A 17,116-nucleotide genomic window follows, 5' to 3' on the forward strand; every position below is an offset into this window, starting at 1 on the left:
GGTCTTGTTTTCTTTTTAGCTGGGCTGGCCATTAGACTTATTCAGATAGATTTTAATATCTCAAACTCATCAAATATTTGCTAACTGGCCTTTGAAGTTGATTTGTATTTTATTTCATGTATTATTGAAAAGTTAAGAAGTAATACTTTTTGTTCTTATTCAAGCTGCTTTTTATTTGTCATTGTACAATGGAAAAAGAACAGCCTGAACTGATTAAAAATAAATAAATAAAAGGCCTGGAAACTCAGTTAAGGTTGAAACTCAATCCTTAAGTCAGAGGGTTTTTTCAGGTATAACAGGAATCTGAGAAAATTGGTGATCTCCCTCTTTGTGCCCTGTGCCTGCTCCAGTGTAGAAGCACGAAAGGACAGTTAAGCAGCTTTGCCAACACCACCTTCTGCTCTTGCTCAAACCCTTCCAGAGCTGGTATTTCCCTGCAGATTATGCTCCCACTGAACAACTGTGAGCTGTCTAAAGTGTAAAAATCTTGATTACAAAGCCCTTTTCATTGTCTTAATTATGTACACCTTGGCTAAAATGGTGTTAATGACCATAGCCAAATTGACCGGCTAGTAGGGCTTGAAAGATTCATAGACTCAGACCAAGAGTGGTATTTTTATTTTCCAGTTCTCAGAAGCTTTCATTGCTAAGTGCTCAAAATGAATAATCTAACTAAAGTGAGAGATGCAGAACCAATATTAACAGGACAGAGATGTCCTTTCCCCACGTGTCACTCTCGGTTCTCCTACATGCAGTTGTGTGTCCTCACTGTCCATGATTTGTCTAGTTTTTATTTAGTTGCCTGAAATACTTAACTGGTTTTCTGGTTTCAGATCCCAAATGTTACCACTTAAATCAACTGAAAGATGTTCTGCACTCGGGTTAGGTTTGGTTTTTTTTTTTTTAATTTGCAAGTGTCAGTGGGGCTGCAGATTGTCCTATGTACAAGTCTTTCTTGAAATGCATAAAAATTAATACAGTTCACCTGGTAAATTACACCAATGTACAGTCTTGTAACAGGGTTACTGTTTTTCTTAGGCTGGGCTTACTGAGTGGTAAGTTTTTTGTGTTTGCAGTGGATGCCAGACCTGTGTGGAGGAAGCAGGCAAAAGGCAGTGATGTGAACGCGTTGGTACCGAGCGCGGTGTCCGCGCTGGTTGCCCCTCAGAGCAGATCCCGAGCGCGGTGTCTGCGCCGGCTGCTCCCCACCGCGGTGTTCTCCCCGCGCCCTGCGCGCTCTGCCTGGCTGCGGTGTGGCGGAGCCCGGCCTTCTGTTTGTCTCCCATTTTGTGTGCCTGGGGAGCTTCGGGCTTTGCTTGGGAGGAGGGACCATGGAAACAAGGGGGGATTAGCGCCGGAGAGAATGAATTAACTCCGAGTTTGTTTGCTTTCGCGATGAACTGCCGCGAGTCACGAAGGCCGGCGTTCCAGGGGCCGGGGCCGCGGCACAGCCCTCGCTGCCGGCCCGGGCAGCTGTATGGAAATGGGGAGTGCTCGGGAGCGGCGGCAGCGCCGCGATCCCGGCGCCCGCATCGGGGCACTGCGGGAGCCGCCCGCAGCTCGCTGCCCCTGGAGCTGGCCCTTGGCGCTAGGAAAGCGCCTGACTGGGAACCGCTTATAAATAATAGCGATAAAACATGTCGAGAGCTCGTTTGTTCCGAGCGCCGCGGAGCTGATGGCCCCGGCCGCCTTTCAGAAGACTTAAAGGAAGCCCGAGGTTGTGCTGCATTGAAATGCAGATGGGGAGAGGGAGCCCTTTATCTATGCAGTGCAGTGAAAGGAGAGCAAACTAAATTTTCGCAACTAACTCAATGTTTTAAGATACTTGAAGCTTTGGTAGCTTGAAGTAGACACCGATCAGTTGTAATGTAGCAAACAGAGCTGTTGGCCTCCGCATGGGATGCAGTGACTTTCAGCAAGTAATTTTGTTGGGGTTTTTTTGTTTGCCAGTTTGGATTTTCTAGTGTATCATAGATCAGAGATAAAAATCAGTGTTATGGTCAGTTTTGTAACATTTTAGCTCTTAAGATTTCTGTGTAAATCCTGTTAACCTAAATTGTATGCTTTGAATTTATACGTCTTGGTTTCAGAGGGACTGGAACATGGGCTTGAATTCAGTTTTTGTTTCTAATCTATTCTCTGCTTTTATCAGAACTGATTTGCTAATCTATTGCCTTCATATTAACTCTAGATTTGAAAGTTACCAGGGTTCTGGCAGCTGCTATGTTTGTACACACCTTTAAGAAATTTTTGCCTCTTTCAATAAGTAGATTTCGGAACAAACCTGGCCCTGAAGCAATTAATAGTCTGTAGCTTGAATAAAAGCACCCTCAAGTGTTAGGACTAAGCATGACCAGAAGAAGAAAATAAAACACACAACCTGCAAGGCAGAATTAGGGAAAGACTCATTTTTGAAAAGTTCAGAGTGAGAATGAGCGTCACGTTCCAGTTGTAAAACGAGTTTTGTCTCTTAAGCTGAAAGACCCAGCTCCTTCCTCCCAGCAAGTTCATAACTCTTGCAGGAGCTGGGCTGACTGTATCCAGAGTAGAACTTCTCACAAACAAAGCCTATTACAAGCAGAGGAAGATAAAATATACTTGAAATAGCAACAGATATTCCACAGTATACAAGAGGAGATTTTCTGCAGAACAATGGATACAAATAGCAGCCCGGAATGACCTGATATTAGTTGTGGGTTGTTGGGGGGGTGGGTTCCCCCTTTCTTTTTTTGTTCTTGTGCATTAGCTTACAGAAACAAGTGTATATTAAACAAAGGATAAACTTGCATAAGGGTATTTATCTCTCTCTGGGTAAAACCCATACTAAGACATGAAAGGTAAAAGCTGCATTAATTACTCAAGAGGGATTCAAAGCTCAGCAGTTTACTAGGATTGAAGGATTTATTGAAAAACAGTGGTTCTCATGTGTAACTCCAGGCAATAAACCTATTTAATTAAAGGCTTAATCTTCTAGTTGACATGTTTGCTACTGTTCCAATAAAATGCTTCATCTGTAGCCAGTTTTTGTAACTATACAAATAATAGTAGAATCTCTTGTCTTTGTTCATTTTTTAACTGTTTAATTGTATTATGTTGGTTATATTATAAATATTTAAGGACTTTTGTGTCTTTAGAAATTAAAAGCTTTAAATGGTCTGTGTTCCAAATTATTTAAATACAGGCAGTGTATCTTTGCCTCTTTTTTCTCAAACAAATATTTTTTAATAGAAGTTGATGACAGTATTCTGTATTGAGCAGAAGTTTTTTAACAAATTGCCTCTTCATGTTAGGTATGCACACTCATAGCTGTCTCACATAAGTATCATTAATTCAAGTTTATGCAAAATTAGAATTTTTCAAGACTCTTCATCTCAATGCTTTCTGCTCAGAAATTTAATTATGATGTATTATGAAGGAACAGATCACAAAATAGGTGGTAAGAATGGTTAGATACCTGGATTATTTTATTCCAAACAGGGTTGGTCACTGCTTGAGACATGGCCCAGTCTAGTAAGGTGTAATCAGGTGTTTTAATGTAACAGCATCTATCAACCAAACCTTTCCTTTACTCAGTGAGAATTTTAACTCTGTTCTCTAATCCAGCAAATACAATCAGTGTTTTAAAATTCTATTTTTGGACTATTTCTTTGAATCACATGTTTAATAGAAATCTTTGCTTTGCCTTGCTTTAGGTTGGGACTCACCGGGAAGAAGGTGTCAGCCTCAACAGCAACCATTCAGTTCTTCCCAGTACAGTTTCTGCTCAGAGCACTGAACTAAATCATAAAACACAAGACAGCTACAGAGGTAACTTTCCAGGATTAAATGCTGGACAGGGTCTGCAGTAGTTCAGAGCCAGTGAGGCTGTAGATCTTGGTAAAATGGCATCAGTGCAAGGAATAGGGGCATAGATAATGTTGAAAAATAAAAATTAATAACAAATCCTATATACCACCACTGTTAGGGACTTCTGCAACAATTTTGAGGGCATCCCTGTCTAAGAATTATCCCAGTATAGTTTCAAGAGAAGGCTGCATTACAGCCACATCCCTCCAGCTGTAGGGGCCATGATTCACTTGCAGAGCTGCAGCCATTTCCCAGTCGGCCAGGAGGGCTGTGGAGTGGGCTGAGACCAGAGTTCAGCCCAGCCAATGGAAAGAGGGCATTCCACACCAGTGTTTACTGCTCCTTCCACTTTTAGCTAAAGAAGTAAACTGCAGAAAATAGAAGTCAGCTCCTTTATTAGTGTGCTAGTACCATTTAGGGGGTGTTGCACACTTGGCCTAAACCCAAGCCTGGATGTCAGTGCATCTCTGGCCTTAATATTTGCACCTGGCACAGACATCAGGTGCAAATTTCCTTACTTCACTCAATGTCCTTTTGTCTTAAACCATGTTTTCCTTAGACTAAGCTGTTACCAATCAAGCTGCTCTGTGAGCTGTGATTGCTTTATAACCCATGACACATGTCCAAGCACAGCAGTGTTACCAGGATTTCTTGTTTCTGTTAGTTCTTCCTGTTGTCTCCCCAGACTTGTGCTCAGCTCTGGCCCCTCACGGCCATTATCTATTTGAAGTTCTGTGCAACATTTCAGTGCTGTGACTCTCACCCTGCTCTCTGGTTGCTTGCAGCACTGTCGGGTGGCTTACAGAGCCAGTCTGTGGCTATAGGTCCAACAGAAATCAAGTCTGAACATAAGGAGAAGGATGAAAATATCCATGAGCCCCCCTCATCAGATGACATGAAATCAGATGATGAGTCCTCCCAGAAGGATATCAAGGTCTCATCCAGAGGCAGAACAAGGTGTGTTGCTGACATGACCTGGAGAATCTGTGCTTTGTTAATGCTCAGTAGCATGTTGTCCTTACATTTGATAAATTCATTGCAAGGCTTTTGTGTTACTGCAGTGCATACACCAATAGGCAGCTGAAAGAGAGAAAAAGTTTATAGTATCTGTATATATTTAAATACAAGGTAGAGAATTTGCTGGGAAAACCACCCAACAAGTGTGCATTCCCTTACACTAGTGCCATGCCTAATGTCTGCCTGTACATGGAAGCAGCAAAAGATTCAAAAGGCCCTGCCCAGCATAGAGGATGGGACAATGTCAAAACTTTGTGATACCTTGTACCTGGGCCAGGGTTGCACTTCTAGATGTGAGTCTGGTGGTGGAGAGCTCCAGCTCCTGATCTGGAGGCTGAGGTGAACACCATGGCTGAATATCCCCTTGAAACACTGTGTCCCCCCCCAAGCCACAGACACAAAACTGGAGCTGACACTGGGTAAGTGCTTCTGGATCTGCCTGATAGGCCTGACACAAGCATTGAAATTTGAGGTAAGAGTAAACAATCAGAATTTTGCGACCACAGGCAGCAGAGTCTGTATCAACACATGTTTAATGGTATTTTATTGTGTTAATTTTAGTAGAACAGAGGTTTTGCACAGTTTTAGACTAAATTGGACGGACCCGTATTAAGGCTATACAACTTGATATCATTTGAGGCAGTTCAAGAATTCTAAATACAACTGTTTAGCTCTACACTGAGTAGTAGAAGAAAAAATCGTTCTAAAATTGGCCAGTGTGGTCTTTAACAAAAATAAAACTTTTAAATAAGCACATGAAATTGAAAATTCCTTGAATGCGTTTTTATATAAGCTGATGTATTGGAAAATAGCAAAAACTTTAAAAGGTGTTTGAGTTACCTCTTTAACTGGCTTGGCTACATCTCCTGCTTCAAAAAGCAGTGTGTTGCCACAACTTTTCCTAGAGATGTTTACCTGCTCTAGACAATATTCCGTGGGTATTCTTCAGGCAGAACATTTATTTTCAGGAAAAGGCAGGAGCAACAAGAATTTCCTTGAAAACTTCAGCATTGATACCTGATGCTTTCTTAGTTATCCAAATATACTTCAATATGAAATGGATTAAGTAGAAAGTTTAATTTTGTCAACTGAAAATTTGGAGTCAGCACCAGGATCACTTGTTTGAAATACCAGTGATATTTCAATATACTGTTACGTTTGCTTTCTTGCAGCAGTACTAACGAAGATGAGGATTTAAACCCAGAGCAGAAAATAGAAAGAGAAAAGGAGAGAAGAATGGCAAATAATGCCCGGGAGCGTTTACGTGTGCGAGACATTAACGAGGCATTCAAGGAGCTCGGCCGCATGTGCCAGCTGCACCTGAAGAGTGAGAAGCCGCAGACGAAGCTGCTGATCCTCCACCAGGCCGTGGCAGTGATCCTCAGCCTGGAGCAGCAAGTGAGAGGTCAGTAGCCTTGGGGCTGGGCAGGCCTGTGGCAGCTTTGTCCATGGAGCAGAGTGGGGCTCTTGAAACCTGCACAACCAGATGCATGAGCAACTGAAAGTGTGTTTGCTGTTCTGTAATGATGCTGAAATTCTGTAGAAAAAGCAAATAATTACTTCAAAAAAAATGGGAAAGGAGTGAGTATAAGGTTTGTACTTCGCCCTTTCTTTTTTCCTTCAATTAGTCATCTCTTCACCTAAGTTTTCATGGTAAATTCATCAATTAAAATGTTGACACATCCACTTTAAATTGTAACAAGCACTTGTTTAGTAGGAGAAAAGGTTTAGCAACAATAAGAGATCTGTTTTAAGATGAACCCCATATAATTGAAATACTACGCAGTGAATTTGTTTGTATTTACTTACTTTTTTGCATTAAACATGTACTGAGGAGGGAGGAAACTTACTTCTGCTGTAATTGAATCAGAGCTGGGTTTCCATGAATTTTCTTTCCTTGATTCCTTTAAATTTTTTCAAGAAAGAAACAATATGCCTGCTGGTAGGTGCAGAAGGAAAACTGCTTTGTGCCATTCACTCTCGTAAGGAGAGATGGTTCTAGGAATCATGTTTGGTTCTTCAGCTGTTCTGTTCTTGTGAGTTGGTGAAGCCACAGTTGACTTTTAATCTCCCTTTCTACTTTTGTCAAAGACGTGTTGAAGTTCTGGGGCACCTTGCTGTAACTTCTGGTCAGCCCTGAGTCGGTTGGCACTCAGACTGGATGGTGGCTGTGAGTCCCTTCCAACAGAAATAGTCTCGTTCTGTGGAGGTGGCACTTCCCAAATGAGTGTCCTCATGTTTTGCTGTTCGGGACTCATTAACAGCCATCTTCCTTAGTGTCTCACTGATGGAAGTGACTGGAAAAGTCTGAGATGTGGATATGTCAGTGGTTGTATTTGCTCAGTGTACTACATCTTCGAATCACTGATGTCACAGTGATAACAATGGCTTATTTTTGTGTACTTCATTTTTACTTCCTTTTTCTCGTTTGTTGCTTGCATTTTGCACAGAAGATCCAAGCAGCAGTTAAAAGTTTATTGAAAGTGACTAAATAACTAACTTAACACAAACTTACGTACTTCATGCAGTAAGGATGAGATGCTGTGTTTTCAGGCAGTTTTATTGATCCAGCTGTCAGTAGAGAAACACACAGTCTCCAGCCAGAGCTCTTCCAAGGCACAGAGCAACTGTTCTGCAGATGAGACAGCAGCTGGGGCTGTTGTAAAACCCAGTTTAGCATCTCTGAGGCTTGGATCTCGGGCACTGTTTGGTCTGAAAATACTAGCCATGGTCTAGAAGATAAGGTTGAATATTATGAAGTCAGAGGGACGTTAATCAAGCATGGGTTTTGATGTTTAAAAAGCATCAAGTCCATCTCCCTGCTCTCAGGTTCCGTAATTCACGGGAAGCTCCATGGTAATAAAATCACTTTTGCCTTGGTCAGAGAACTTCCAATCCTTGTGTCTGTGGTAGAAATCTTTTTTCTCAATGTACTAACAGCTAGTACTAAACTGGCCCCGTTGTACAGGCAGTGTAAATGGAGAACTTTCCCTTCCTCAAGCTCCCATCTCCCTGTGTGCTCTGTGTGTCCGGGGCAGGCCATGGGAAGTGCATGGGGCCTCCTAGAGAGTGGCCCTGGCTCCCATTTGTCTTGCCCGTCCCCCTTTGCACCTGTTCCTGTGAGTGAGTGACCGGAGCTTTGTGTGACACCCACAGGAGCTTGCACAGTGCATTCTGTAATTGCATAAACAATTTCCTCTCTGCTGGTAATGAAGCTTCTCATTTTGTGATTGGTGCTATTCAAAATGAACCATTTCAGATATAAGCTCTCAGTGTAGGCCAGAGGTTTTATCTCCATTTCCTAAATCACTGTAAATTAACTTCCTTTCAAAGTTTCCATGTAATTAAATCTTTAAAACTTCAAGGCAAGCCACAGTTAGACAAAGAAAACTGTGATTAAGAAAAGTTAGCAGTTTTTTTTTTCCAGTAGAATCTTTATGAGTGCTCATCCTTAAGGAAATGCAGTAGGAGGCTGTTGATAATGACTTTGGTGACAGCAGAACTATCAAGTCCATCCAAAATAGTCTCTGTTGGATGAGCTAAAATGCACAGGGGTCAGTAAACTGCAGTTACTAGAGGGGTGCCTGTGCAGTGCAAGAGAAGGGCTTGTGCTGTCTGTTCAGTTTTGGCAGACTTCTTGCAGTTATAATTGTATCTGCCATCTCCAACTGCAAAACAGAATTCACTGACAGCTAGAAAATACCTTAAAATTATGATTAAACTCAACAGTGGAATATATTACATGGGTTTCGTGTGTCTTTCGGGCCCCTGTGATTTACATCTTCTATATTTTGATTCACAAAAAGCCATTTTGAAGAACAGAAACAGTTGACTTTTAGAAACTGTCATTATTTGGAAACGAGATCCAAATCTACATCTATTGAAGCTAAGTGGGGAAGTGGAAAAATACTGATGAAATACCTTGATAGCTGGTCCACAGCTGGTTATTGTAAAGTACTGACTTTAATGTGAGAGGAAATAGGGTTTGGAAAAAAAATAATGCTCCTGCTGTATGTGACTGTCATCACAGTCTTTTGATTGAACCAAGATGGGCACAAGGTGATTTCACAGATTGAGGCTGTTGAGAACTATCCGTTCAGGATGTGCTCCCTCCCCTGCCCTAACAGGTGGCTGGTACTTGCTGGGAAGAAAGAATCAGCAACGTTACTAAAACTAGTGTGATGTCAGGAAGGTTGGTAAGACTTCAGCCTACCAACAAAATGTATATATCTCCATTTTATTATAGTGTAAATTTTAGACACTTCTCATTTTGCACTTCAGTGTCTTATGGTGATAAAGGAGGTGCTTTTTGAAAGTTTCTGAAGATGTATGTAGGCAGCTGAAAGGGGTTTGGTTCTTTGTCTCTTTGGTTTTTTAAAATACCAGTTTAGGAGCTGTCTGGCAGGACTTTGAGTAGTGATTGTCTGCAGCTTTGGACACCTGCGAGTGAACATGGGGTGTCAGCAGCTGAAGAGGGAAGCTGCAGAGCTATTTTTACTCCAGGGTTAATGTATCGATATTGCCCATGGTGTCGGCGTATGGGATATGAAGAACTCTGATTTTTCTGTTACAGAACGAAACCTAAACCCTAAAGCAGCCTGCCTTAAGAGAAGGGAAGAAGAAAAAGTTTCTGCCGTATCGGCAGAGCCGCCAACACCACACCCAGGAAGCCACCCTGGCCTGAGTGAAACTACCAACCCTATGGGTCATATGTGAACACCAGCCAGGTATGTCAGGGGATGGCTCTTGTTGCTTTGTGTTGGCTACAGTGGGGGAGACACCTGGATGTGGTGGGATCTAGTTCCTGAGCTGCCAGCAGCACCAAACTTATCTGTGCTTTTACATCTCTGAGCAGAAGCAGAAGGCTGCAGATTTGTTTGGGTTTATAATAAAATCCCAAGAAATTATCGTCAGAGTCTCTATTTCCGTGCCTTGTTGCCAATGGCTACCTCTCTTGGCTCAGGTGGCCTTCTTGGCATGACATCTGAGGAACAGTGAACAGCTTGCTAGATAAGCCAAGCTTAATAGAGATGAATTATACATCTTTAAATGGCCTAAATATCACATTAGTTCATTTAAAAATCCACGTATTGTTTCCCAGTGCTAATACAGAGTTTCAGGGACTCCTCATCCCAGAGAGATTTGCTCTCTGGCTCAAGGCCAGTCATTCTAACTCCTCTCATTTGCCCAGCAGAGGCTGGGAACTGTCTTAAGTCAGACGATCTGTATTGGTGAAGATAGTTAAGATTTTAAAGTAACACTTTCAGCTTTGCAAGGTAGCCCAGTATGTAACATCTCATTTAAACTCGCTGATGGGGAGGCCCTACAGGAATATCAGTCTTTTAGGTTTATTCATGTTGTTGGTTGGTTTTCTAAATAGTTGAGAAACCTTGATTTTAAAAGAAAAAAATTGAGTATTCCAGTAGAGCTGTTGCTACTTTCAAAAAGAAGAAAAAACCGGGTTCAGTGCCTTTGTTTTAATCCAGAACATTACTAAATTTTATGTTTGGGGAGGTTTTTTGTTGTTGTGTATATTATAATTTTTAATGCTTTGAATTTATTTAATTTTTTTTTTCATACCAGAGCAATAGGCTACTTTGGAATTGTCAGATAATTTTTGATTTACAGCAAATTTAGTCTGTTCTTGCCATATAAATATAAAGAACCACTTTCAAAAGTTTGGTGTCTTTGATTTTTTTTTTTAATAGCAGTAACTTTGTGGGTTGACTGAAGTATGACGTTGACAGAAAAGACTGTACAGGAACATGGCAATTTACCTTTGGGAGGGAGTGAACTTGGCACTGTCTCTTGCTTGGTTTGGAGAGCAAAGTCAGACACAAATTGAAGGTCTGAGATGTGCAGATTATTCCCTCTTCCATATCCATGGGGGCCCAACCAGAAGGCTCTTTAGAGTAATCTTTTCAATATATCATGTTCAATATGGATATCTCTGGAATGGGGGATTTCAGGGCCTCTCAGTGTGATTTTCTTTTGCACCTAAATGACTGAAAATGCCACCAAATCCAGTTTAAATTAGGTCTCTAGTGTTGATACTAAGCTTTTAAATTATTCTTTTCCTAATAACCTCTTTCTTCTCCTAAATTTCTTTCTAGAATTCCAGAATTATTGGTAGGGATACACAGAAGGTGACCTTTCTTCACAAGGACACAGACAACTAACATTATATGAAGACACAAACCTGACAGGAGAAAACACTTGAAGCAAGAAACCCAAATGCAATCTTATGATCAAAGCTACTGGTCAACACCTGCATCAGGAGTGAAGATACAAGATCTTCAGACAGAATTTCAGCCCATGAGATAACTCTGAACATATCATTCTGTTGCAAGCAGTGTGTCGCTTCTGCACAATCAGAGACTGTTGTGATCTCTCCACTCATTGTGGAAGTTGCCTTGTGCCTAAACTGAATTGACAAATGCATTGTAACTACAAATTTTATTTATTGTTATGGAACTGTAAAGGTCTACATATAAAGGGAAAAGTTAACATGTTAAAAGCTGATAAAATTTCAGCTGAATGCCAGCATTTACTAAAGCTGTTCACATTCAGAGAACAAAGCAGTGACAACCGTCGACCCGTAGCATTCCCAGCATACCTATTAGTGTCTTAAAAAAGGAAGGGAAAAGTCTTTTGTTGTCCTTTCCTCTCCTTTTGCCATATGACTAGTGTTTTCCATGCAATAGGAAACTATTCCTTGGTATAGCTTTTTTTATGTTATTTTTGATCTCTGGTAATCTGAACAGTTATGGTCACAGTTCCCCTTCCATACTGAGCTCTGTGCCTCAAGCCACTCAGAGGCCTCATGAAGGCTGCAGGCTGGAGCAATACTGTGACCATAACATTTCTTGGATTTAAAAAGTGATTTTTATTTTCCCTCAGACTGTCCTCAAACATTTTTTTTTTTTTTCTAATTATAAACAAAACCTTTTTAGGCTTCTAGGCTTCATAGTAAAGCTTGTAACGTGAAGTGTAAATTGGGTGGGGAGAATCTACTTTGTTAGAGTTGCTTTGTTTTCCGAGCAGTAAGTACTACATATAGTACATGTAAAGTGTTAGCTGTATGTAAGCACAAAATGCATTAAAATACAAAGGAGATTTTTTTCAGGCTGTAACTTTGGTGAATAGTAAAATTCTAAATTCACCGTGGCAGGTAGTGTGATGATGATATAACCACCTGCAAGGTGGGCTTATTACGTAATGGAATCTTAAGAGCAATGGTCACCAGTTTTTCCTTCCTGTACATGTTAATTATCATGTCATGTTGTATGGCTTGTCAGTGGAGAAAAAATAGTGTGAATCAAATGCAAATACCCCCCGTCCCAAGCCATATTAGCATTAAACCTTTAAATGTTTCTCCACCAGAACAGTGTCCATAAGTATTCCTTTGTCACAGATGTGTTGAAATGGTTAAAATCCCTTTGAACTTCCATGGAAACTGTCTTCCACTGCAATGACCATGGGAGGAAATTTCCTAAGCCAAGGTTGTCTGAGCTATTGTTTATATAGTGCATCTTTCATCACTGGCAATTGGTTCACACACAAAACAGGAACAAAACTATAATTTTTATGAAGTCATTTAATTTGAAAGAACAAAAGATGGATTGATAAAATAAACTAATGAATTTAAGCTCATGTTTTGGATGGTTCCTAACAAAACAGTTTGTGGAATTAGTGGACTCATTTCTATTACTTTAATTTGCATATATCATCAAATAACACCTGATTATATCTGTGGCCTTGTTCTTCATTTCAGTGTTTATCAGCTAAACGGAATTTGTTGCTTATGACGTGTGAAAGTGATCACGTGCCACTGCCTGGCCTTTTTCCTTCTAAGCTTGTTGTCTTTTTGGCTATATTAGACTTTGCAGTATGCCCAGAAGCTTTCCTTCATAAAATAGAAAGAAAAAAACATTTGGCTTATTTTTCACTGTAGCTAGTCTTTTATACAATAATCTTGTAAGAAAATTTCTTGAATTCTAAATATTACTCTTTCTAGATTTTTGAAATCAAAAAAAGTTTTCAGTAAAAAGTTTCTTACTTTATTTTACTATATTAGGTAGTAAAAATGTAGGGTTATTTACCATAACCTGTTCATTAATATCAGAAATTTACAATAGCATTGTAAGACCATAGTAGGGTTCTAGCATACCGTGTAGTACCTATGGAGTATTGTAAGAGCTAATTGTCCGAGATGAATTGCTTCTCATCTTGTTCTCCAGTTTCCATTGTTGGTTTATTGCAGATTTGTACCCTGTGTCAAATTTCAAGGTATTGCTGATAAACCTTTCCAACCAGCAGCAAGAAGTTCAAAAAATTTCTGTCAATGTAACAGAAAACACTATGTATATAACATTTATGTAGCAATAAATGTGCCATCTTTTTTTAACATGGTAAATCAGTGAGTTTTTTACATTTCTCTCTCCTCATAGGCAACATGTTGTTTGAAAAACAGTGGCGAAAGTCTCTTCTGCCTTTATCAGAACAAAGCCTGACACATTCTCAAGGAGCAGAGTACGTTGCAGGCACAAGAAGTGTTGTTGCTCCTCCCTGTGAAGCCAGGCCACCAATGCCCAGTGCCTGAGGAGCAGCAGTGCCTGAGCTGCGTTTGCTGCTGCAGGGCAGAAAGGGGATTGCACAGGCAGACAGCAAACCAGGAGCAGCCGATCCCATAGGCACAGCCTCTTCTACAGCTCACTCCTTTCCTTTGCTTGTCCTGAAGACAGGTTGCTTCGATCTGAGCTCCCTTGTGCAGGGAAGTTCAGTGCCAACTTATTTCTGAACTGATTAATGCATCTGTGTATGTTTTGTGGACAGGGGGGAAAAGTCTGTAGTTCAAGCACATCAAAGACAAAAGCGTCTGTGTGCAGTGCTGATGTTTGAGTGTGGGGTGTCAGTACAGCTGCTGTGCTCGGCACCGCTTCCGACTCCCGACTCAGTCCTTGGTAACCTTAGAAACTGCTCTGATCCCACTGAGATCCAGTGCCCAGCATGCAGATCCAGGCACGCGTTTGTTACAGCAGCACTTCTACCAGAGACAAAGCTCTGACATGGTCTGGCCAAACAGGGGGGGTCAGACCCAGCCATGTCAGGCTGCCTTTTAGAATGGCTTTAGCAGCAGCAGTGCGAGAGGTGCCCAGTGCCTTCCCCAGCACACATTCCCAATTTGAACTTTACTCCAGTAATAATTCTAAATCCAGCCTTTGAACATCCATCAATACTCATTTTCCCTTTTCTGAATTAGACTTACTCATTTGTCAACTCTTTCAGAGAAGTAAAAATGGCCATTTGCCCATCTTAATCTTTTTTTTACCACACTTCTGCTGTCCTATTTGCATATACTTTCTGATCACGAGTCCTTCATCTTTTTTTTCCATGTTTCCTTTATTTTTTCCATTTTGTTTGTGTGTGTGTGTGTGGAGGAGATCTATGTTGGGATACCTTTGTTAAATACAGTTCTAGAATTAGCATTTGGAATATTGTAGAAAAGCTCTCCTGTAAATCTAAATCATTGGGAAAGTCTTGAAATGGACTTTCTTTTTTTCCTCCAGCTACTGAGTAGTTGCTGCTACTAAAAGGATTCTGGATTCTTCATTAATTAACATTTCCCCAAGAATTAAACATTTTCCCCCAGCATCTGGAAATCATGGCAGACCAAAAGTAAAATGGAACCATCTGTAGAAGACAACCAAGATAGTGGGTGCTAAACTTGGCTGTTTGTTTGTAACACCAATACCTTCTGCCTCCTAATACCCCTTGCCTGTGGATACTGAAATGTCCTGTAAAAGGAAGAAACTTTAAAGCACTTTAAAGCCTGGCAGCGTATCAAGAGTGGGTCTCCAGCAGGCCCAGCAGGGAGCAGGCTGGCACCTTCCTGCCTCTGCACACAGGCCCTGCTCTCAGTGCCCTACTCCCAGGGCATCACCAACCCAGGGCTGCAGGGGTGTCCCTGGGGCAAGGCAGGCCCAGCTCCTGCCTTCCTGCTGCTCATCTGCCCAGTGCAACGAGGTGAAAGTTTCCCGGGCTGGGGGAGAATGGTGCTGAGAGGGGACTGCTACAAATCCTTTCTTCCCATTCTGCCCCTCAGGTCTGTGCTGCCACAGAGCAGGTAAGTCAGGTGCCATTCGGGAGCTATTTTGTACTGTTCAACCTTCATTTCTTTTACTGAAGTTCATCCCTCTGTCAACCTGGATGCCTTGGCAAAACAGAGAGCTCAACTGCTACCACAAGCACTGCGTGTGCATGTTCAGTACTTCAGCTGCTTCAGCAGCTGACTGCAGTCACCTCAGGTTCTTTCTATCAGTCAGAAACTGTCCAGACCAGGCTCTGAAACTACAAATTGTCTGGGCTGTAAACAGAATCCCTTTCAATTCTCTCCTAATCCCAATTTTTTAAATGTTTTGATGCAATTAAAAACACCTGTTAAATAGAACCTGATTTTTAAAAACATACAAAATTATACCAGCTGAGATAAAAATCTTTCCCAAAATATTGACCATAACTGATCCTGGAGAGACAGATCTGTTAGAAAGTCAGTGGCTGGGCTAAATACTTGGAATTCTGGTTATTTCAGGTGAACTAGAGAAACAGAAATACCAAGGCTGGTTCATTTTCAGGAAGGATCCACTGTAGTTCTAATAGTATCATCTAAACATATAGAGACAAAATGAGTTAAATGTAAACTGTATCAATCAGAGCAGTAACTGCTGTCAAGTGAATGGATGAGAAAATAACTGACAATGTAACTCAAAGTTCAGTCTATGTTAGATGTAGAGCCCTGCTAGTCATGGATTTCAGAAAAGCATACAAAATACAGATCCTATAGCTGGAGCAATTTCTTTTCATGAAAGCACTGAATACCATACCAGGTTTTATTTGTTTTGGAAAATTCTACATTTTAGCTCTTAAAAAAATAAATCCAGGAGGAAATTATTCAAAGTAAATGGAATCAAACTCTTGTACAAAATGGACATAGCAATGTCTTGATAACCTAGTAGTGTGGATTTTGGCTCTACTTTATTTTTGTGCTGATGCTTTTTCACTGTATCTTGATGTCAATGGAAGACTTGGAAATGCCAGAACAGGCTGAATTACCAGTTTGCTGGATTATTTCTTTGTATACGAGTAAGTTAAGTGGTTCCTTACGCTCATGGAAGTTCTGACACACAACATTGCATTAAATGCACAATCTCTCTGTCTACAATGCAGAAAGGAAAAAGAAATACTTGTGATGGTCCAACACAACTAAAGAAATTTCATGAACTTGAATGAGTGTGTATCAATTATAAAAGTAAATTCTCCAAACTTGAAATTATAAACTCATCTGTAGAATGAAAAGTCTGAGGAGTACAGTTGTGGCTCTGCATTTTACTTCACACCAATAAATGAGCAGAGATGATCAGAAGCATTAGTTAATCACAGAAGCAGAATTAATCACCAGCCCTAGTTGTGTTTGCTTGGAAGAAAGCAGATAGCCAATTGTTTGCTGCACAGCCAGATCAAGTGCTCCAGACTGCTCCCAAATTACTTTCTCTGACTGCTGAAATAACTGCTTTCACAATCAGGTTCTTTAGGACATTCGAGGGCTTAATATTTCCTCATCAGCTTTATTTGCTCAGACTAGAACCTGGATGTGCCAGAATGAGAGTCCACTTCTCAAGATACTGAATAGCCACTCTGTGGAAGAGAAATCTCCTGTGTGTAAATATGAAATGATAAGGTAGGGGAAAGTTTAGAATGATGTTTTGAATGTTCAGTTCACACCTGCAAAAGCTAAAGAGAGTATCAGTATTTCCTTTTCAAGGCGACAAAGAAAGTAAGTCTTGCAGATGCACCTCCCATTCTGTTTGTACAATACAGAGCAGGAGAGAGCTCCTATCTGAACTCATCTTCTGTGTGCCACAAAGACACAAATGCTAATGCATTTGATTATGAATATAACAGTTAAAGTTCATTAATCCCTAACACTACCTGACTAATTAAGATAAATGCATGCAATATTGGTTTTAAAGTCGATGGACTCTGCTTCCAGTTTACCCATTTAAATGGGTAACATTTAATTAGATAAACATTTAATTTGTTTATGTGTCTAATTAATAGCTGAAAGTTTAATTAAACATAAAGGTTTTAAAATGCTTATTCCTTTCCTAGCACACAAGAACAGTAAATGTGAGCATCATAAAATGCAAGTACAAGAGGGCAAGAATGCTAAAAATTAAAAGAAAAAAAGGGTAAC

General features: G+C 40.7%; 1 protein-coding gene and 1 long non-coding RNA gene across 9 annotated transcripts in view; one reads left to right on the forward strand and one right to left on the reverse strand.

Moving 5' to 3' along the window:
- Nucleotides 1–13,270, forward strand: part of TCF12 (transcription factor 12) — a 160,873-nt gene extending 147,603 nt beyond the window's left edge. For 5 of the 8 annotated variants that reach the window (XM_048317212.1, XM_048317213.1, XM_048317215.1 and 2 more), the window contains 5 exons: nt 3,693–3,807; nt 4,632–4,803; nt 6,036–6,268; nt 9,437–9,590; nt 10,977–13,270. In XM_048317212.1, the coding sequence (XP_048173169.1) occupies nt 3,693–3,807; nt 4,632–4,803; nt 6,036–6,268; nt 9,437–9,579 (663 nt within the window). In that variant the 3' untranslated portion in view covers nt 9,580–9,590; nt 10,977–13,270. The remainder of the gene's footprint in view (nt 1–3,692; nt 3,808–4,631; nt 4,804–6,035; nt 6,269–9,436; nt 9,591–10,976) is intronic. The other 3 variants (XM_048317214.1, XM_048317216.1, XM_048317219.1) reach the window with 1 other exon arrangement.
- On the reverse strand, nt 5,391–7,672 carry LOC125332420. The gene is made up of 2 exons (XR_007206484.1): nt 7,383–7,672; nt 5,391–6,400 (listed from the first exon to the last, which is right to left on the reverse strand). It is a non-coding gene; the product is annotated as an uncharacterized LOC125332420 (long non-coding RNA).
- Nucleotides 13,271–17,116: the final 3,846 nt, after the last annotated feature.

This window comes from Corvus hawaiiensis, chromosome 13 (genome assembly GCF_020740725.1).
Source record: "Corvus hawaiiensis isolate bCorHaw1 chromosome 13, bCorHaw1.pri.cur, whole genome shotgun sequence".
Classification (NCBI taxonomy): Eukaryota; Metazoa; Chordata; class Aves; order Passeriformes; family Corvidae; genus Corvus; species Corvus hawaiiensis.